The 22,872-nt window shown below is 30.4% G+C and overlaps 2 protein-coding genes and 1 pseudogene across 5 annotated transcripts; 1 reads left to right on the top strand and 2 right to left on the bottom strand.

The window, feature by feature from the left end:
- Window positions 1-2,308, top strand: LOC132948597 (G patch domain-containing protein 11). 4 transcript variants are annotated; one of them, XM_061019135.1, is made up of 4 exons: window positions 1-386; window positions 992-1,247; window positions 1,334-1,572; window positions 1,972-2,308. In XM_061019135.1, exons 2-4 carry the CDS (start codon window positions 1,046-1,048, stop codon window positions 2,200-2,202), a joined length of 672 nt encoding a protein of 223 aa, XP_060875118.1. In that variant the 5' UTR covers window positions 1-386; window positions 992-1,045; the 3' UTR covers window positions 2,203-2,308. The 4 variants fall into 4 exon arrangements, with proteins under 4 accessions (XP_060875118.1, XP_060875117.1, XP_060875120.1 ...); XM_061019134.1 differs by having other exon boundaries at window positions 2-386; window positions 1,015-1,247; XM_061019137.1 differs by lacking the exon at window positions 1-386 and adding an exon at window positions 401-781.
- On the bottom strand, window positions 2,244-12,426 carry LOC132948596 (DNA mismatch repair protein Msh6). Its single transcript, XM_061019133.1, has 22 exons — window positions 11,773-12,426; window positions 11,112-11,228; window positions 10,892-10,995; window positions 10,742-10,828; window positions 10,483-10,647; window positions 10,287-10,421; window positions 8,382-8,517; window positions 8,175-8,314; window positions 7,952-8,089; window positions 7,126-7,330; window positions 5,972-6,165; window positions 5,601-5,713; window positions 5,361-5,516; window positions 5,133-5,290; window positions 4,944-5,062; window positions 4,470-4,625; window positions 4,261-4,395; window positions 3,983-4,207; window positions 3,607-3,801; window positions 3,040-3,217; window positions 2,771-2,922; window positions 2,244-2,686 (listed from the first exon to the last, which is right to left on the bottom strand). Exons 1-22 carry the CDS (start codon window positions 12,035-12,037, stop codon window positions 2,414-2,416), a joined length of 3,546 nt encoding a protein of 1,181 aa, XP_060875116.1. The 5' UTR covers window positions 12,038-12,426; the 3' UTR covers window positions 2,244-2,413.
- A 6,715-nt stretch (window positions 12,427-19,141) lies between these two features.
- LOC132949508 (piggyBac transposable element-derived protein 3-like) lies at window positions 19,142-21,707 on the bottom strand (annotated as a pseudogene).
- Window positions 21,708-22,872: the final 1,165 nt, after the last annotated feature.

The raw sequence follows: 22,872 nt of genomic DNA on the forward strand, positions 1-22,872 counted from the left end.
AGTGGCGGCCATGACACCTGCGTATCACAAAGTTGCGATCATACCTATATATTTAGCCATGCTCACTACGTCTTGGTGTCTTAGTGGTTAGAGAATGGTGAATAATACGTTGATGTAACCGGCGGTCGTTGTATTACTTGTACAATTTTTCGATCGGTAAGAAGTATTAAGTACCTTCACTAGTTCACTGGTAATTTTTACCAGTCGGGACTCGGGATGATGTCGTTGAGACGATTTCCGTTTAGTTTAGCAGCGAATCGGAAGTAGGACTGTTGGAGACCCCAAGACTTTCGAACTGCGGGTACCGATATCAAAACTGCAGTTGACATGGCTACATCAGATAATGAAGAAGACGACTACATGTCCGACGCTTTCCTCAACATCGAGTGCGTACCCATTGCTAGTTGCAAAACGTGCTCTGATATTTTATACATTATAAATTATAATATAATATAACGAGGAAGGAATGTACAATGTAATAATGACATGAGATTTTGATCCATTTTATAACTATTTAATGCTACTATTTTAATAGACTTGTGATCTATATTGTTAACACTGAAAAAAACCTATAACTCGAATTTATAAATTATCTTGAACTATTTGGTTTTTGCATGAGTAGTTATAACATCTGTTAAATTCGATTTCAAGAATTAAAAATATATATGAAAATTTACACAATTGTTATGGAAATGATGTGCGGGTATACAATGGATCCCAAATCATCCCATATTTCATACGTGATAACTCAGATCTCTAGCTACAATTAGCATTTCCACAGGTAGGAACTAAATTTAATATTTGTACTTAGAATAATTAATAATTTTAATAAAAAACACTAGGGAATATTTTCGGTATTCAATTTTTTTAACTTAATTTAACTTCCTTTTCTATTCACGATCGTTAGTATGTGGGGCCTGTTAGACCAGCATTTCTCCCCCATTTCATAAGAGTACGTCTTTGCGTTTAAACTATTGTCATATCATTACAGTCACCCTTGTATGGATTTGTTAGAACTGTTAAGGATGTCCGACCCGGCCTGTTGATGACTCACGAACAGCAAAGACTCCACAATCAGATGAAAAAGAGAAAGGAATGTCAATTGATAAACAAGACCACTGGCTTAAAGGCGTTGGAAGAGCAACAACGTCAGGAAGGACTAGAAAAGGCCATTGACAGCACCAACAAAGGTTTTTCACTTTTGCAGAAGATGGGTTATAAACCCGGATCAGGAATTGGCAAAAACAGTAAGTGTTTCTGCTGGGATTGTGTAAAACCTTTTTAAGTTAGTAAGCTAGTGCTTTTTTAAGTTCATTTTGTTGTGTTGTGGTAGATTCCGGAAGGGTGGAACCAATTGGCATTGTGTTGAAAACCGACCGCAAAGGATTGGGTAGAGAAGTTGCATTACGAGAAATCAGAGAAATGAAAAAATTAATGTTACGCAGTAGACGGTCAGCAGAACCCAGTGTGTGCGAGTATAGAGAGAGACGGGCTCAGGAAGCTGCTGAAAAATTAGACCGTTTGGACTTATTTAGATGCCAACGAGTATGCCGCCAAATGGATTTAGAACAGGTATAATATCTACAACAGCCTAAATTGTTGATCACACAGTTCAAAAAATTTCTGATTGAAAAAAAATTTAATAAAATTTATTTTTTTCAACTGTAATAATTTACAGATTAGGTTAGGTTAGGTTAGGTATCAACGATTGTCTGTTTCATATAAATTTAAGATAATTTATGTTTAAAAGCTTGTCATTAATTTAATTTCAAAAACAGTATCTATCCGCCTGGTTTTAAAAGACTGACAGGGTTATAAATACAATTTTTAAATTTTATGATACATTATTTTTGATTTGGAAAATTCCAAACATTTTTAATAATGTATGTTTTATAGTTTTTGCTAAGCTTTATTTTATATTTTAGTTTAAAAAATCTCAAATAAATTTTTTGAAATATTTATGTTTTTAAGGATATACAAGAACCATCAGAAAAGTTCTTTTGGCCTGAGGAAGTTCCTGAAGATGATGCAGATGAACCAGAGGAAGAAGAATTAAATATTATATCATTAAACGAACAATTGGAAATTTTAAATTTTTATTTGAGGCGCACTTACAATTATTGTGTTTATTGTGGAACAGTATATGAAGATGAGAGTGATTTGATGGAAGAATGTCCTGGTCCCAATCGACAAGATCACTAAAATAAAATACTGTAGATAAATTATAATACACAACAAAAATATATAATAGAAAGTCTTATAATTTATTGAATGATTTTTAATAATAAATTTTGTAATAAAAAAAATATTTAGTATTGTATAATAAGTGAAATGAGACAAAAAAACTAATGAATGTTAATAACACAATGCGGTCTGGAAATACTTATAATATTTAAGGAACTTAATACGTAAATTATAGTGCTAAAATAGCAGTCTTCACAACAGATTTATCATTGGACGAAAACAATGTTTTAAATAGTATTCGGCGCTTAGCAGCAGTTTCAAATTCTTTAGATCTACGTAAACCAATTTTTATGATGTCAGCGGGCATGCCTGCCAAACGAGCAGCGTTAAAACCATACGATTTAGGGCAAGCTCCATTTGCAAACTTATACAAGAAAGTAATTGTTTCTTGAGTTTGTTCAGTATCCATTTCGTTTGTTTCGTCATCTTCTACCATGCATGCCTGGAATAAAAAAAAAAAATTAACTATTTATTTGTTGTCATGCGTTCATAAATTTATGGTAAATATATTAATTTGAATTTATACCATGTGACCAAGTGCAACTAATGGATTCGTCTTGAAATCTTCAACCAACGAGTGGTAATGAGTAGAGAATAGTGTACGGCATTGTTTTTGTACTAGTTCTGTAACGACAGCTGAAGCAATTGCTGTTCCATCATATGTTGAAGTTCCTCTGCCTAAATATATTAATAGTAATAAGATAACAGATAAAATAAAAAAAGTAGATATAAAAATTATGAAACTATTTTTAGTTAAAAGTTATTAAATCAAAATTTTTTAAATAAATAACTAACCCAGTTCATCAACTAAGACTAATGAAAACCGACTGGCATGATGAAGTATAGCTGATGTCTCGCACAGTTCAACAAAGAATGTTGACTCTCCTGCAATTATATTGTCGTTGGCACCAATCCGCGTGAATATCCTGTCAACCGGATTGAGAAGAAGGCTTTTTGCAGGTACACGACAACCCTAAATAATAAAGTAATTTTTATTATTTGAGTACGAACAAATATAACAAATTTTGCATCATTAAATTATACATTAGAAAATTAGAAGTATAAGTCGATCATTTTATATTTGTTTAAGATTAATTTATGAACATATTTTATAATTTGTTAATTGAAAACAATCATTAACAAAAACCTACTAGACACTTAAAGCAAACTGTTATAAAAATGAAGCTAATAATTTATAGCTTATTATAACTATTTACACAATCTACCACAAATTATTATTGATTACTGAAATAATTAAAATTCTTAATTTGAAATTCAATTTTACTAATAAAAAGTTAAAATTATTTTTGCAAATGAACATAGAACAATGAACTACGGTTAAGCCACTAGTGTGTTGCTTACCATATGTGCCATAACAGAGATGATGCCAAGCTGTCTCATCAATGTAGACTTGCCTCCCATGTTAGGGCCTGTTACTAATATCAAACTTGAATTCCACGTTCCATCTTCTTCCTTTCCGATGATTGTATCGTTTGGAATGAAACTCTCGCCACCAGAACCGCATGGATAACGCCCCTCGACGAGTTCAACTAATGGCTAAATATCAAATATCAAATTGATATAAAAACTATTTTACACGCATTTAATTTATACAGTTGAGTAGCGATTACTAGTTGAAAGGAAATAAAATCACTTTGATAACTAACTCAAATTTATTAAAATTAAGTAAAAACATTGAGTAAGATAATGAAATAAAGTTTTTAATTATACTACTGACCTTTTTACCAACAATAGCTGGAATAAATGTAGGAATACACATAACTTCTTCTTCACACCGGCAGTATTCTGCTAATGACATGAATACATCCAGAGTAGCCAAACATTGTATGGCATTGTTCCATTCCTCAAACTTGTCACAAAACCGCGAAAACACTCTTTCCCTGAGATCTTTCAATACATCTATTTTTTCTTGTTCATAACTTATCATTTTTTCCAAAAGTTCCTGAACAAATAATGTTAAAAACTACAAACAAAAATAATTTAAAAATTACATACTTTTGTACGATTTGTACTGAATCTTTTGTATCCTTTTCTTTGGTTTTGAAGTTCATATCCATCTCCAGCTCTCCTTGATGCAGCATCAGGTACTTCTAACTGATATCGTTTTTTATCAGATCCAAAATAATTGACCTTCAGAAATTCAGGGAAAAATTATTTAAAAACACTTGAAATAATGAGATTTCAAATAATTACAAATAACTTACAGTACACCCAAAGTGTTTGCATTGTTCTTTTAAATACGATTTTAACTCAATATCAACTTCTTTTATTTTTTCCAAAACTCTGTCATACTGATCGTCCATCCCCGGCTCGGGAAAGATACGACCATGTTTCATAGCTTCTTCATGATCAAAAGAATTCTATAGAAAATTTAGAACTATTGTGATATAACACACAATAAATAATAAATATAAACATTCTTTGAATAGTACCAAGTTAATAACTTACTAATCTTGAATGAACTTTTTTTCTTTTATAAATAAAGTACCTATACTCTGTCCAGTGAGAGAATGTTATGCCGCTGGGCTAGGTTTTTCTGTGCATCCCCACACGACACCCTACCATAGCAGAAGTGGTTTCGATAGCCAGGTAATACGGGAGATGCACAAAATCACGTGCGCTATCTGGCTGGACAGAGTATGGTTATTAACTACTAATTATGAAATTCTTCAAGTTACCTCAAAATTATCAAGAAGTTCGGTCAAATGAGGAAATACTCCAGGGGCAGAGCTGTTAGGGTAATTACAAATAGCAGCCAATAAATTGGGTTCTGAACTCTCTTTTATGATATCAGCCTCTACAAAAATTAATATTTCATTAATCAATTATAAAGTATACACTTAACAATTTTAGTTAATTCAAATTACTTTGAAATTTTTCCATTATATTAACACTTGTTCTGAAACCTTTCAATATCGATATGAAATCAATTATTTTCCTTTTTGAATAAGTCTTCTCTTCAAAGTATACTGCTCTAGTTTCTGCATGGTCTGATTCAACTCCATTACTACTCTGAGAGTAGATCCTGAAAATATTAATAAATAAGTATCGAATAAAATATGTAGGTATGTGTTCATAATAATGTTTTAATTTACCGGGAAAATAGACGTTCTAAATCTGGTAAACTGGCTAGTTCTGATCGTATTTCTTGCATTAAATCAGGAATAACAATTAAAGACGAAATTGCGTTTTGTCTAGCTTTAATACTGGATATTGTTGTCAATGGATTACACAACCACTGGTGTAGTAATCTAAACAATATTATAGCATGGTATTAATCATAATTCTAGCCCAGGGTAAAATTTCCTATTTTTATACAAAAAACAATACATTACCGTTTGCCAAATGGTGTAGAGGAATGATTTAACTTGTTCAGTAATGTTCCTGCATTTGAACCTGCAGAGTTTTCTAATATATGCAGGTTTTTAAGTGTTATAGCATCAAGTATCTAAAAACCAAACATAAACATCAAATGCATAAATAAATAATAACTATTACATTGTTCTACTTCAAATTAAAAAATAAATATTTAATTATTATTATCAAAACAAAACATTGGGAAAAATAAAAGATATATGCTTGGCTATTAAACCAAAAAAAATTATGTGATTGTAATAATTTAAGATGAACATGAAATAATATGACTGTGAATAATCTATACATACATATTATTATATTATAGAAAAGTGTTATTAAATTGAATTACCATATGTTTACTGCTTATATTATCTTGATTGGTTAACTCAACAGATTCAATGTCAACTGGTTTATAAATATCAAATCTTCCTCTAGACAAAAGTTGGAAGTCCATTTTACATCGCTGTAAATACCATATAACAGCACCCAAACTTCGAATACCAAACTCACATTCGTCATTAGCATTCAATTGTAAGTCAGAGTCTGAAATAAATTAAAACAATTATTAAATTGTTATAATTTAAACACAAATAGGTTCTATATTATTATTACTATATATTTAGATATTATATGTATGATGTATCATTACAAGGACACTATACCCACATGCAGTGTTCGGATTAGATAAGTACTTTTTTATCTAGATAAAGATAAAGATAATGCAACTAAAATGTATCTAGATAGATATAAAAGATAACTTAACTCATATTTATCTAGATAAAAAAAAGATATAATTTTTTTTAAATGGGTTTTAAATTTAGGTATATTTTAGTTGGGCACTAGGAACATAATAATAATAATGATATAAAGAAAAATAATTACATTATTTATAAACCATAAACTTTGTTTGAGAATCTGTATAAATATTTAAAAATGTGTTTGTACAATTTTGCGATTTTTATCAATAAAAATGTATCAAGATGAACTTATTTAGATAAGTGAAAAAATTATCTAAGATGAACGTTTAGATACTTTGTAACTATTTATCTAGATAAGATAAAAGACGAACAAATAATTATCTAGATAAGTCCAAACTCTGCTTGCATGTACACTATAACAAATTTATATTCAGTAGTTCTAATTTTGCGTAATAAGTTTTTTACATAAAAGAGAATTTGACATATTATCAATCTCAAAAGTAAAAAGTAAAAACATTTTCTGTGCTTTGTCCAGTTATTTTAATATTTGACATTATTAAAACTTGCTTAAAAATTTAAATATGGTAATAACCCATGTGAAAACACAGATGTTTGTGCAGTTTAATTATATAATAATTGAATAACTCTATTATTAAATCATTATACACAAAATTAATACTTCAGAATATAAATTTGGCATGTTGTATGTTGGAGATGGAGACAACAACGCATGCAGGTGTGGGGTCCTCTAAATAAAAATTATATGTTAAAAAAAAATAATGTGCATTTAAATAATAATATTTACCACTTCCCAAAAATGTTTTTAATTTTTCTGGATATACTACATTACTGTCATGTTTAAAGTAATCTCCTTCTGCTAAAGTAATCAAAGTTTTTGATGATGGCCAAAATTCTATGTCAGGGATGAGTGCATCTTTAACAGCACTAGAGAGCATAGTATCAATGACCTTTTTAGTACGCACTGTCAATTTATTACGTTCAAATAAAACCTAAAATAAAATAATTAACATATATCTTACATCTAGCATCTAATCAGTAAATATTTCATCAAACTAAACCATGTAAATAACTTAATTTAGTTCAACTAAATTTTTCTTCATCTTACTTCTTTATATCTATCAATTGATAATTTAAATAGTATCTAAATGCTTAATATACATTTTACCTAAATAATATATTTAATTATAGTAAGTACCAATGTACCACAGTTTATTTTATATTAAAAATAATCCTGATCAAACGGTTTTTATTTTTAGATGAGAAGGATAATTATTAAATTAATACACAAAAAGCAATACAAACCAGGGGCGTTTACCAAGGGGGGATGTGGGGGGGGGGGTCAGATTTAAGAGTTATAAGAATTTAAAGTTTAGATGAGTGGAGTAGTAGACCAATATTTTGAGTGGTAATTGTGTACTACTACACTCCATCATCTAAACTTTAAATATTTATAAATCATAAACTACTAATCCTAAATTGGATTTTTGTGTATCGAAATACTCAGAAAATATTATGCTTTCAAAGCTGAAATTAAAACTGCATGTTGTCATTCAAAAAGAGTAAACACTTAAGTAAATATAGTATATATTATCATCCATTAAGCAATTTACTTGTACTGGTGGGTAATGAGCACACAAGGTTCTTAAGCGTGAGCAATGACAGTCATCTTCGAATTGTCCAAGATGGAAGAGACCAATAGATGTATCAATGAAGCACACGCCATATAAAGAAGTTGAACTACTAATTTCCTAAATAACAATTAAGCATTGTATAAATAACGAATAAAGATAGTATATAAGTATGACAATAAGTTTGAATATAAAATATAAATACTTTTTCAGATATAGCTATCAAAAATGAATTTTCAGCATCATTTGTTTCACCATCAATAATACCAAAAGTCCTAGTGCCTTTGGTTGTAATACGACATATTTCACGCCGCACTACTTTATCAAATTTAGTACTCTTTTTTACTAAAAATAACATTGTTTGATATAAAATATTATAGATTAATATTTAAAATCAAATTTAATAACTTACATCTTTTACATCTTTCAGTCATCATATCTGGTGTTTCGGTCTGTTCAATACGAGCAACAGTATAACCTTTTTCTATTAAAATTGCAGAGAAACGACCATAGGCAGTTTCTGGAAATCCCACATGAGCAAAGTCTCCCTAAATGTATTAATAATTAAAACTTAGTTTAAAAAGCTTTCATATTTTTATTTGAGATAACGTAATTATATTCTAATTCTACATGTAAAGCCCGCTTTAAGAGGACACCACAATATATTACACATTTACACTGTATGAATTGTCTCCATCTTACAAAATACCAAATTTCCAATCAGCAGAACCAATTTTAAGTAGTCAGCTTTAATAAAAGAGTATTATCAAAAATAGGTAAACTTAGGTAACTGAAGGCCTATGTTTGTACGCCTGTTCTTAAAATATTTTAATTGTTGGGAAGTATAAAATATTAAAAATGTACATGATCACTTTTTTTTTCCTTTATTGTTAAATACACAATCTGTACCACATGTACAATAAGAGTATTAGCTGAAATACAAAAATACATATAATACATGAATAATCTTGATAAAAGCAGCCACCCAGTGATGACACTTAAAAACATGACCACTTGAAAATTAAAATATCATAAAAACACAAGTAATAATATAATATTCTAATCTTTTAATTTTATAATAAGTCAATTGTCTCTCATATTAAAGCCAACTACACAAATTGGCAATATATCTTAGAAATATGTACCTATTTAATATTTATAATATTTCAACAATCCTCAATACTTTTGCCGACGACACTTGTATCCTAGCCACCGATTCTGATCCCTCAATAACAAGCTTCAAACTCCAATACCACCTCAACTTACTCGAAAACTGGTTCACACTATGGAAAATAAAAATAAATACAAACAAATCCAGTCACATTACTTTCTCCCTTCACCCAAACAATTGTCCACCAGTCAAACTTTGTAACCAATTATTAGCCCAAACCAATTAAGTTAAATACTTAGGACTCATTTTCGACAAAAGGTTAACTTGGAAAGACCACATATTCGACAAAAGAAAGAAACTAAACTCCAGATTACATCTACTACGTCCTCTCTTACGATCAAATTTAAACCTTAAACTCAAAATCCTTATCTACAAAATGTTGATTTTTCCTCTATGGTATTATGGTATTCAAATTTGGGGCAGCGTCACCCCAAGTAACATCCAAAAAATACAATCATTCTAATCTGCCTTCGCACTATTACAAAATCCCCCTGGTATGTAAGTAACAAAACCCTTCACTCTAACCAGAGAATAAATTACGTAAACCAAGTCACTAAAACTGCTTACCAAAAACTCCACAAAAAATTTAGCTCCCATAGTAACCCCAACATTAGTTATCTTGCTTCTCAACACATCCCTGACAACCCCCCACGAAGACTCAAACGAAAATGGGTTAGAGACGACTTCCTCCATTAATTAATAAAATACCCAAGTAGGTAGCTCCATTGGGAGCCCTCTTACATCGTGCCATTTTTCATGTTATGTAATCCTCTTCATCATTATTACTTGTTGTGCTTAATTGTATAGTTGTATATTTTCTTATTAAATAAAAAAAAAATTAAAAAATTAAAAAAAAAAAAATATTTCAACAAACCTTAATCTCATACTAATTTATAATTTGTTTGCTGTAAACTATGAAATATAATAAGTCTTAAATAAATTACTGAATAGTGAATACTATATACTATATTCTATTCCAAATAAGTCTGGTGAAAAATCACAACAGAATCGCATTGTGGTATACCAATGTGCAGTCTTCTGTGTTAGAACCAATCACAGCTATCCTGGAGCTCTGAGGCTGTGCAGTTTTACCTGACTTATTGGAAATATAGTATATAGATGAACTGTGTATCTTCGTAAAAATACCTTCATGTATAAAAGATTAAGTTCTTTAGCAGTTGTAACAGCGTCCATATGATACATCTCATAAAATTTTCCAACTTTAAAAAATAATATACAATCGAAATGTTGTGCTTTTAACTCCCACCACTGACGAACTCCCTAATATAAATACATAGTTATGTAATACTTATTCGATGATAAATTTCAAAAATATATTTACCGGAGTTAATGTCAGTTTAAAATCTTCTGGTACATATAATGTTCGAGGATTATAGTTGGGATCAGATGGTGATTTCTTATTAGCATCTTTGATTTTTTCTGGTTTCAAAAATTCAAGTTTTAAATGAGGCCAATTGTCGTGATCAACTCCATTAATTTTGGTAGTCTGTTAATAGTATACATATTTTGATTATTTGTAATATTAGTTTGGAAATAAATTATTTGGAAAAAAAAAAAATTGATAAAAATAATAGTTTTACTTCTTTGATAGATTTGTCCACAGCAGGAGTATATGATTTATTAAATTTAGATTTTCCAATAGATTTTGTATTTTTCCCACTTTTTGTCTAAATAGTTGAGAATGTGTTAGCATTAAATGTTGATTAAAATTCAAAAATATTATAATATACTTTAACAGGGGATACTTCTTCATCAGATTCATCATCAATAAATGAATCATTGTCAGATGGTTCAGGACTTTCTTCGGATTCAGATTCTTTTAAAGCTTTCTTATCTAAAAATAATTTTAACACAATAAGTATAAATTATTAATTATTAATACAGATATAAAATACTAATGGTCAATAGTATACAGAACTTAGATCAATAATTATTTATTAAAACAAATACCTGGCACATATTCATCGCCTGAATCTTCTTCATCACCGCTCAAATCTTCTAATGCAAGCCTGCGACGTTTTTTCCTAGGCAACTCTTCATTTTCTTCATTTTCTTCTATAGATTCATCTAAAAGCAATAAATAAATAATTATAAGCAACATGAAGTCTTTATTTTAAATTTTTTAAATATTTTTAATGTAATTATTCTTAATTAAATGTCTATGTTATAAAAATAAAACCTTGCAAATACTATAGAAAAGAGTTATATTTTGGCTGGTTAGGTACAGCGTTAGTTAACAACTATTATGGATAAAAGTTCAGACATATTTATGATTAAAGATATGCGCAATTGTACAATCATTGAATCTTGTCAGTTTAAATAGAAATATTTATTTCTAATAATTCCTCAATATAAGCTAAGTTATACCCGGTTCTACATAGTCCAATTATATGTATTTTAGGCATGGATAGTTAAACATTGACAGCATAATATATTTGAATACCTATGTTTGTCGAGATACTGAAAAAATCAATTTACTATTTGCACTTACTTATGAAACAATATTTATATTAGACGAAAACCAAATACCTAGTTTAATAGTAAAGGTGGCCAAATTGTAGTAATTTAATAAGTAATAACAAACCAAGGTATATATATAATTAGTTATTACCAAGCGGTCTCGGTTTTCTTTTTTCAGTATTTTTCTTTGTACTATCGTTGTTGCTGCTGATGGTTTTTTTTCCTGAACTTCCATTCACTGCGGACTTCGGTGTCCTCTTAGGAGTGACAGAACTACCCTTATTAGAATTGGACAACTGACGTTTTGATGGAGTCTTCGAAGCCACGACACCATCGGGCTTGGGCGATCCGTTGGTTTTGGGAGAGCCGGAGCTGGGTGACCTGGTAAAGTAATTGAACAACGTGTTTTTCGACATATTGATTTTTCACCAAGTTCATGAATATGAAATATAAGATGACGCGAAGAAATTCTCTTTTGTGACTAAGTAAGTGTGGTATAATACAATTTATGGAAAACTGTAGTAAAAAAAGTATAGAGAACACATTAAATACGATTAGTCAATCATCGAAAAGCGACGAGCGTGGACGATAAAAGACTGGTTCGAAAAACTCATTTCACGACTTCTGTTTATCTGCCTATGACATGTGCGATGTGCCGTGTTTGATGTGTCGCACAAACTAGTTAACTACAAAATATGTACCTTGTCTTGTACGGCCAAATTCACCAGTCAATAGAGTACCCAACAGGGGCACAGGGTATAACCTTAAACCTTATACAATAATAAATAATAATAATAATCGTCGATCGATCGAGCGAACAACACATTTTGGCGGCAATCGGTTATCATTCTGCGCGGTTGTGAATTTACCACAGAGTTATTTACCATACTCTGTGGTATTTACCCATAGATATAAACAAAGATAATTTGTGACCACGGTTTAAGATATAGTACTATCCACGAACATATAATAGTAGGTTGTGACCAATATTGAAGTCGGCCGCCATTTATAAAACAGCAATGTTTACATTTATTTTACATCGATTCATATACATAAATATATATTTATAAATTCATATAATATGCTAAGGACTAAGATATAATCATAGATAATATAAGAATATCTAGGAAAATGGTCAGTCAGCTTATGATATTACCAAGTATATTTGATAATATTATTGTGGAGAAATAAAGTAATTTATATATAACCTATTTACGTGGTACCTTGTTTTAAATTTTCAATCCTTAGCTATAAAATTTGAACTTTTTATAAAATTTTAACTACAAAATAATTATTTAACCTATCTTTAACCTAACCTAACTTTATTCACAATAATATCATCAAATATACTTGGTAATATCTAGGCTGACTGATCGTTTTCGTTCAGAATCGTTTTTCTTATACAATGATATTATATTATTGAATTCAAATTTAACAACATCCATTACAGTGACCCACTTGTCACCTACTGTACAGCAGAGAGACATCCACTTACCCACCTTTTAATTTCAATCCAATAACCTTCATGTTGACTTGTATTTTATTTAGTTTTAACTTAATTTTTAATTTTTAATTACTGTAACCTACGTCTTTACAAGTATTTAAAAATATATGTATATGTATGTAATATAAGTATATATAAGTATTTTAAAAAAAATGTCTATAAGAAAGTCAAATTAAATTTTTACGAGCGTTTGAAGTTCATATTTTCACAATATTGGATTTTCACTCGATTTCTCATGTAGCGGTTTTGTTATTTTATTGTTATTCAAAAACGAATAACTTTAGATATATGAAAATTTTACTGAATGTTTATATTTTCATTTGCTTTACACCATAAAATTTTGAAAATATTGTGACTTTTTTTGAGCTGTTTACGGACATTGTCAGTTTTCAATTTTTTTAGTTTTTTTTTTTATAAATATCAATACAATTTTATTTGTTGGGTAAAAAAGCGTGAAAATACAAGGCTCCTGATATACTTTTACAACAGCAGTTGAAAAATAATAAAAATACACAGGTACAATTTTTTTTTATAAGCATTTAAAGTTCAAATTTTGACAACATTTATCAAATTTCAAATTTAATAATTATTTTGTAGTTAAAAATGTATAAAATGTTCAACTTTTGTAGCTAAGGATTGAAAATTTAAAACAATGTTTCACGTAAATAAGTAAATATATAAATTACTTTATTCACAATAATATTATCAAATATACTTGGTAATATCATTGGCTGACTGACCGTTTTCGCTCAGAATCGTTTTTCTTATACAATGATATTATATCATTGAATTCAAATTTAACACCATCCATTACAGTGACCCACTTGTAACCTACTGTACAGCAGAGCGACATCCACTTACCCACCTTTTTATTTATTAATGGTAAAAAAGTCGGTAAAAAAGTCCGTGGTGAAAAAGTCCGAGGTCTAAAAAGTCCGGTACATATAATATTAGGTAAAAGAAAAATACGCGATGTGATGCACAATCAAACTTCCATTTAGTATTAATATAATTGGCTTACCTTAAAACAATTGTTTCTCCTGAAGGAGAAGATCTTTTAAATTATTTTGACGCAATCTACGTAAATGGACCAGTTAGAAAAGTAGGGGTTGGTACCAAATTCAAATTAAAAAAAAATAAGTCCACTTTTTCCTCGAATACTTGGAATGTACATAAAACAACGATTAATGGTGACCACCGAACGAATAATGTATGCGAATCGTGGAATAACAGATTTAGTCTTTTAGTTGGCCACAGTCATCCGACCATTTGGACACTAACCCAAAAAATGAGATTAGAAGTAGGGGCAGATAATGCAAAAGTAGCTATCGACAGCATGGGAGAGCCGGTAAAAAAGAAACAAAATTCAACACAGTTTCGACTAGTTACTTTATGCCAAAGAATAGATAATCATTCAATTACCATTGAAGAATTTTTAGAAAAAGTTGGCCATAATATCAGAACAACAGAACAAGGCCTCGATAAACATTAGAATTTTTTTTTAACATATTATATTTTATGTGACGTATTATGTATATTTTTTTGAATTAATAATATTTTCGATTTTTGTATATATAGATAATAAATAATGATATAGTAAGTACATAATTATTGCACTTTTATAATTTATATAATTACAATTTATATTAATACCAAATGGAAGTTTTTTTACCTAATTATATATGATTCAGACTTTTTCACCTCGGACTTTTTCACCGCGGACTTTTTAGACCTCGGACTTTTTCACCACGGACTTTTTAGACCTCGGACTTTTTAACCACGGACTTTTTTCCAAGGACTTTTTTACCACGGACTTTTTGGTAGTATACCGCTATGGACATACATAAATAATTACAGTGGTCGAAGTGGTGGGTGGGATACGAAGGGATGGCCTCCCTCTACTTTTTTGTACTTACATTTTTCATCATCAGCTCTCCTCTCTCTTTCACACTAAAATAAAAGTCGAAGAACCCTTCAAACCTAAAGTAATCAGCCAATGTACCAACTGCCAAGAATACGGTTACACTAAAACTTACTGTGGCTATCACTCACGCTGCGTTAGATGCGGTGCTCAACATCAATCATCGTCATGTTCAAATCCACGCTCGGACCCACCTAAATGTGCACTCTGTTCAGGGAGCCACCCGGCAAGCTATAAAGGTTGTTCAGTATACAGAGATCTTCAACGTGGCAAAAACAAACTTCTAAAAGTAATTTTTCATCAGATAACATTAGAAATAAGACTCAAAATGTAAGAGACAGCCTCCCCTCAGCCAACTCTCATTTAAATAAACCCCCAAATCACTCTGCCACTTCCGCCGAAGCCACTTCTGGCCAATATGGCGAACCTCCTTCTGTTCCAACTCAAGATTTAAGCAACACAATTACAAATTTTCTGTAGGAGTTCAAATCTCTTATCAATCCTCTCATTTCCCTTCTCAATAAAGTTATCACTAAATCGTCTTATAAGTCTACTTCCATTTTTTGCCAACATTCTAGAAAAACTCATTCTCAAACGAATACTTCCAAGTATTTCTGCAAACTCCATCATTCCTAACTCTCAATTCAGATTTCGTTCTGCGCACTCAACTATTCAACAAGTTCATAGAGTCGTCGACGCTATATGTTACTCTTTAGAGAAAAAACTCTACTGCACAAGTGTATTTCTAAACGTCTCTCAGGCGTTCGATAGAGTCTGGCATGACAGTCTACTTTCTAAATTAAAAAAATTTCTTCATCCCACTTACTTTTTTGTTATAAAATCATATCTTTCTGATCGTAATTTTCAAGTGCGTGTTGGTAATTTCTTTTCCTCTATAGCCCACATATCTGCGGGTGTTCCCCAAGGTGGAATTCTCTCCCCCATCCTTTACAATATATATGACTCAAAAGAAGTCTTAACCATATTCTTATGGATGAGCAGCATGGTTTCCGTAGTGGGAAATCTACTGTCACTTGCAGCCTATCTTTCACATCATATATTTTAAAAAGCTTTGAATCTGATTGTCAAGTTGATGCTGTGTTCACGGACTTTAATAAAGCCTTCGACACTGTCATTCATAGCCGCCTTATCTCTGAATTGGATTCACTTGGTATCGGTAATCCTTTACTCTCATGGCTCCAATCTTATTTAAGTCAAAGAAAGCAATTCGTAAGAGTTCACGGCGTTGACTCTGACTTATTTATTACTCCCTCTGGGGTCCCCCAAGGAGGGCATCTCAGTCCTCTTCTGTTCATCCTTTTCGTTAACTCAATTAACAGGTACATTTCATCCTCTAAAGTTCTTCTGTTTGCTGACGATATTAAATTTTTCTCAAAAATTACATCTCCGTCTGACAGTCTTCAACTTCAATCAGATCTCAATACTTTCTCTCCTGGGCCCAGCGTATTGGCCTAACGCTCAACCTCAACAAGTGTCATGTTATGTCTTTTCATAGAAAACGTACTTGCATAATACATCCTTATTCCCTTAATGGCTCTACTCTCAAACGTGTATCCACTGTCAAAGATCTTGGGTTCTATCTCACTCCTTCTCTTTCCTTTGAACACCATATTGATGTTACGGTTGGTAGAGCGTTAAAAACTCTGGGGTTCTTAAAGCGCAACACTAGCCTTTTCACGTCCACTACTTGTCTTCGCTCCCTCTATTTTTCCCTTGTCCGCTCTGTCTTAGAATATGGCTCAGTTGTATGGTACCCATATCTAGCCAAGGACCAATTACGTTTAGAGCGTGTCCAAAACCGCTTCCTTTCCTACGCCGCCTTTATACTCAATATTGCTCACCCACCCCATGATTACCTACCAGTTAGAATTTCCTTAAATATCCCTACTCTCGCATCTCGTCGTGTCGATGCTGACCTCTCATTCATCACCTCCCTCCTCAACGGCTCAATAGATGCCCCTAACCTTCTGTCCTCAATCTCTTTCCGTGTTCCTGTGCATTTCACTAGAAATCACTCTTTATACCTTGTCTCCTCTCACCGTACTAACTACTCCTCTAATAATCCATTAGATAGAATGCTCCGCCTACTTAATAGCTCCTGATCTTTAGCTGACTATATTACTGTTTATCTCTACTGAATGTTTTTGTCTTTAGTTTATTTTACCTTAGCATGTACTCTTCTAGTTGAACGCTGTTTAGTATAAGTTTAAACTTAAGTCTATAATTATAACTATATTTTCCATGTATTTTATTTCATTATTATCACTTCATGTTAATCTACTAATTGTACAATGTATCTATAAATTGCCGCTTGGCGTTAAATAAATAAATAAATAAATAAATAAATGACTCTGACCAACCAACCACTCCTAATACAATTGTTGCAGACTACGCGGATGACAAGGCCATACTTTCTATTCACTCTGATCCTTTTGTAGCAATACAAAATCTAAAATCCCATCTCACCCTAATGGAAGACTGGTACACTAAATGGAGAGTTAAAATGAATCAATCTAAGTCTATACATACAACGTTCACCCTTAGACTCGCCCCATGCGATGAGGTTTTAATTTATGGCACCCAAATCCCTAGTGCTCTAAGTACTAAATACCTTGGTCCAACCCTCGACAAGAGGCTGACCTGGGCCCACCATATCAAAGAAAAAATAGTTAAATTAAATCTACGACTTCGTCTATTAAAAAGCCTAATTAGTAATAATAAATATACACATATTAATACTAAGCTTCTCATCTATAAATCTTTACTTAAACCTATGTGGACATATGGACTGCAACTATGGGGAAACGCAAAAAAGTCCAATTTAAACAAAATATAAACTTTCCAAAATATAGCACTTTGTAAGCTTTTAAATGCCCCTCCCTACGTATCTAACCATACTATCCATTCAGATCTAAAAATTCCACTAGTTCACGATGAGGCTAAATCCTATTACAAACGATTCCACCTACACTTACCATCTCATCCCAATCCGCTTGCAAGAGATCTTTCTACTACAACAATTCCAGGTAACCCTCCTAGAAGGCTAAATCGTAAATGGTGTCGTGATTTACTAATTTAAGCTAAAAAAAAAAAAAAACATTTTTCATTCCTCTACTTATTTTGTCTAGAATAACGCATCCCTCCTAAGACTTGTGTTGTAAAATTAAATATCATATTTATATTTATATATAAGAAAGTTTTTTATTTTTTCGGTGGAAATAATATTATTTTATAACATTGAGGCCCGGCTATATCGTCTTGTTTAGTATAGGCAGTTTCGCCTATACTAAAAATGATAAGCGTTGATAACAAATGTAACATCATACTATCTGCCCGTATATCACAGAAAAATAACAATATTGATGATAATAAGTAGGGACGTAGCAACTAGCAATATGCTAAAATATCTAAACGTAATTTCTGACAATATCTTGTTGATAACTAATAAGTAGATGTGTAATATGTGCGGGTCGATCAATTTCTAAATTTAGCCCATGGATAGAATACTGTTACTCCTTAACCCTTTCAGTCCCGAATTATTTTTTATAGTCCAAAAAATTTTTTTTTCTTTTTTTATTTAATTTATGGTATAAACACTGTGTTATAGAAATTTGGTAAACTTTGGACTTACCATGAGTCAAATGAAGTAATGGCTTTGTACGAGGCCACTGGGCGTTAAGGGAGTCAGATAGTTTGATTTCTAAAAGCTCTTATTATGAACAGTTTTGTGATGTAAATAAATATAATAATTTATTTGTTTTGTGTAACCTTCATAAAAATATTTTTTTATTGACATAGATCAAAAAACACAACAATATTAATAATACATTATTATAATATATTAGTATATTATTTAAGAAAATAGTATATTGTAATAATAATAATAATTAATAAGTAACAGTAGTCTTATACATATAACAAAAAAAAGTAAACATTAACATTTATCTAGTACAATCTATATAAAAAAACTGTTTATATATTATCACAAATTGTTAGGAAATTAGGAACTTGCTTTGGTATGATATAATCTGAAACATTCATTCCTTTTATTGAAACATAGATGGACGTTGCATTTTGTACATTTCACAGGACTCCGGAGCTTGCATCCTTCAAATTTGCATCGTATAGGATATTCACAAACATCATGTGTAGGTAAATGATCTATGTGATCAAATCTTACTTCTTCAAAAGGTCTTTGATCAATTAGCCTAGTTAAATTTTGAGACGGTTTAGTTTGGTTTATTGAAACCGATAGTGTTGATGAAGATAAACTATTGCTCGGTCTCCCTCTTTTTTTTACACATGTTTTTCCTACTAAAATTAAGGTTTCAGCTAAACGCTCCTTGAAGTGCAGTAAATCCATTTTTTTTTTTTTATCCAAATTTAAATGTTCATAATCCATTTTATACTCTAACCAGCTATTAACAGTGGCCATGTCAAAAGCATGAGTGACCATTCTCATTGTCCACTTCTTCGACTTGATAAATGTTCTAAAAAAACTTACCAATTGGTCATGTTTATCAACCCCTCCCATTGATTGATTGTATATTTTTACTATTTCTGGTCTATTTATTGTAATGTACGTTTTTTCTTTTTTGTCATACCTTTTTACTTCATCAGGAATCCCAGATGTGATAAAATTTGAACCTAATACAACAGCTTTATTGTCATACCATTTGACTAATCCAATATTACTGTCAGGCATATCAGAGCTCACTTCAAATGCTGTTCCTCGACCCATGTTTTTCAAATCTTTATCACTTATAAATGGTGGTTTCACAAATCTATTAACCCGTAATGTTCCTGCAGCATAGATGCAATTATGTTGTAGTGCATGAAGTATATTGAATGATGTAAAAAAGTTATCCATGAATAAGAAGTGACGTTTTTTTTTTAATAGCATAGTGAGTTTTAAAATTACAGCACCACCTAAACCAAACTTTTTTTGTATCATTTCATTTAGTTCAGTAGTAGACCCTTGGTACAGTAAAAAATCATACACTAAACCACTCTCACCGCATAGAAGATACAATTTAATTCCCCAGGGATTTGGTTTTCCACGCATATATTGTTTGACACTAAGTTTACCTTTGAATGGCACCATTTGCTCGTCAACACATACATTTTTTTCAACAGGTAATTCATTACATCTTTTTCTCAAAACATTATAAAGTGGCCTTACTTTTATGAAACGGTCCTTGTTGTTTGTTGGAACTGTATTGTTATCTATGACATGAAAATTGGTACGCAATTCAAAAAATCTGTTTCTTGACAAATTATCAGCCACAATATTTATTCTAGATTTCTGTTCCCAATACATGCGTATTCGAGGTAGACCGTACACTCCCATGAGTAAATGAATGCCCAAAAATATTTTCATTTCCCTGGGGTTTGTTGCAACCCAATTAGATTTACCAGTTTGCTCAGCATAAGCATTTGTGTAATCAGCCATATTTTGATACTCATTGTCTGAAAAATACTTTGAAAAATAGTCAAGTGGTGTAGGTATTTCCTTGGGATAGTCATGTTCTTCAAGATGTTCTAAATTTATTGCAGGAGGTTGATACGGCTGTTTTTTCCATTTTATATTATGTTTCTCAACAAACGCTGGCATAAAAATGTCTGTAATAGGATTTGGTACTTCCTAAAAGAATAATAATAACAAAAAATAATAAAAAATAATAACAAAAATAACAAAAATTATTATTATTATATACCTAATACAGGTAATATATAATTATAATAAAATAAATAAAACATTTTTGTATTACATATGCATAAAAAGTGAATAGGTAGAAACTTACATCAATCACATTTTCATTTTCATCATCCTCAATAAATATATTATCATCAAATTGATTTTCAAACAAATCATCTAAAGGCAATTCGATAATTGGATCTGGTACTACCTAAAATAAAAAAAATAATAATATGTAACTAATTATAATAATTTTAATTCTAATAATAATATGTAACTAATTATAACTAATTATAATAATACTAATAATAGGTAACTAATAATACTAATAACTTTTATGTAATACAAACATAAAGCATACAAAGTGAATAGGCAGGTACTTACATCAATCATATGAACGTCATCGTCATCATCCACGATCAGTATATCACCCACGTCATCATCAAGGTTTTGGTTATAATTTTTCAAGAACAAATCAAACTCTCGAGATTCATAATTATCGTTTTCTTCGTCAGAAAAATCGGATAGTTCCGAATTTCTCCCATCTCCTAACAACTGGAGGATAAGGTCATCACTTAAAATGTGTCGTGACATTTCATAATAGTAGTAAGACACTAACACACAACTAAGAACTTTTTTTAATTGTAAGACTTAAATGTTAATGACCGACGCGTACAATATCACAGATTATTTCAACTAACAACAAAACAAAGAATAAATAAAATAATAACATAAATAACAACCAAGTAGTAGATAACACAACGATTTAAAATATAAAAATTAAAAATAAACAATATCATGGCTATATTTAGCTATAAATAATATGAGATTAACTGATTAAAATATTAATATAGGCACAGTATTATACTTGTAATAATATATACAATCTTATCAGAGTTTATTTTAAAAATAAATAATCATCAGCTGTGTTGATGTCACAAACGCCCAGTGGCCTCCCTGAGAGCCATAATATAATCAAGTTTAGTGAACAATTGGTGGTTTAAATTGACAAAACGACAGTTCAACCTTACAGATAAACATGTTTTCATGGGAGAAATAAAATATTAGATTTTTAATATCAAAACTATTCATGTTATCAAAAATATTTTAACTGATAATACAATTTTCAAAATTTTCAAATTTTTTTTTAATCAAAGTCAAATAAATCCGAAAGTATTTATTTGACATGATTGGCTATATTTTTAATCGAATCTACATGTAATTTAAAACATTAGTCTATAGATATCAATATTTTACGTCTTGCTGATAATGATATATGAATTGTTACAATGCGTGGCCTCGTACGAAGCCAAGGGGACTGAAAGGGTTAAGTTTATTTTTTATTTACTTGTATTACTTAATTAAGAAAAAGTGATGCTAAATTAAGTAGAAAAAGTGTTTTACTTGAATATTAATAGATTTTGTTATATTATATATCATATTTTTAGTATTAATTACAAATTTAACTATATAACCAGACAGAAAAATATTAGAAATAAAAATCAGTTTTGACTAAAATTTGAAAAAATGTTTTTATTTGTTTAATTTTAAAGATTATTTATGATAAAAAAAGATTGTAGTGTTTTGATGCATAAACAAAACGTGAACTATAAAAAAAAAAATACAAAAAAAAATATTATACAAAGTGCGAAGAATGTTATAATGATATCAGGAAATCTAAATTGTAAGGCATCCCTCCACTTATCTTGAGCCATTTCGACCACTGTTAAAATAAATAAACAAACGTGTCGTTTTATTTTTCGTTACGATTTTTTTCCACCTACACCTAAGAATGAAGTTTTACTTCAAAAATTATTTTTTTCTAAACATTATCAGTGCGGCGCCATTTGTGAGACACGTATATAGGTATTTAAAAAATTGAAAAAACAAATATTTTGTGATAAATGATTCCTATTATAATATAGTATGTTCAATAATTAGTACACTTCATTAACAAATTATAAAAAAGGACACAATGTCAACGGGTTCACGTTCATAGGCAGTCTTTCATCCTGCCAAATATTGAAATATAAAGATAAAATTTTATTCTAACATGCGGGATTTGTGTGTGACTCAAAAGCGACCAAAACTTTAATGCGTATGAAAA

This window comes from Metopolophium dirhodum, chromosome 7 (assembly GCF_019925205.1).
Source record: "Metopolophium dirhodum isolate CAU chromosome 7, ASM1992520v1, whole genome shotgun sequence".
Classification (NCBI taxonomy): Eukaryota; Metazoa; Arthropoda; class Insecta; order Hemiptera; family Aphididae; genus Metopolophium; species Metopolophium dirhodum.

Coding starts and splice junctions, on each gene's coding strand:
- LOC132948597 (XM_061019134.1), top strand. CDS start 328: ATGGCTACATCAGATAATGAAGAAGACGACTACATGTCCGACGCTTTC. Junction 387..1,014: donor GACGCTTTCCTCAACATCGA/GTGCGTACCCAT, acceptor TGGATTTGTTAG/AACTGTTAAGGATGTCCGAC. Junction 1,248..1,333: donor ATCAGGAATTGGCAAAAACA/GTAAGTGTTTCT, acceptor GTGTTGTGGTAG/ATTCCGGAAGGGTGGAACCA.
- LOC132948596 (XM_061019133.1), bottom strand. CDS start 12,037: ATGTCGAAAAACACGTTGTTCAATTACTTTACCAGGTCACCCAGCTCC. Junction 7,331..7,951: donor CTCATTACCCACCAGTACAA/GTAAATTGCTTA, acceptor ATTTTATTTTAG/GTTTTATTTGAACGTAATAA. Junction 3,802..3,982: donor CAGCTATTGTTGGTAAAAAG/GTCAGTAGTATA, acceptor TTTGATATTTAG/CCATTAGTTGAACTCGTCGA.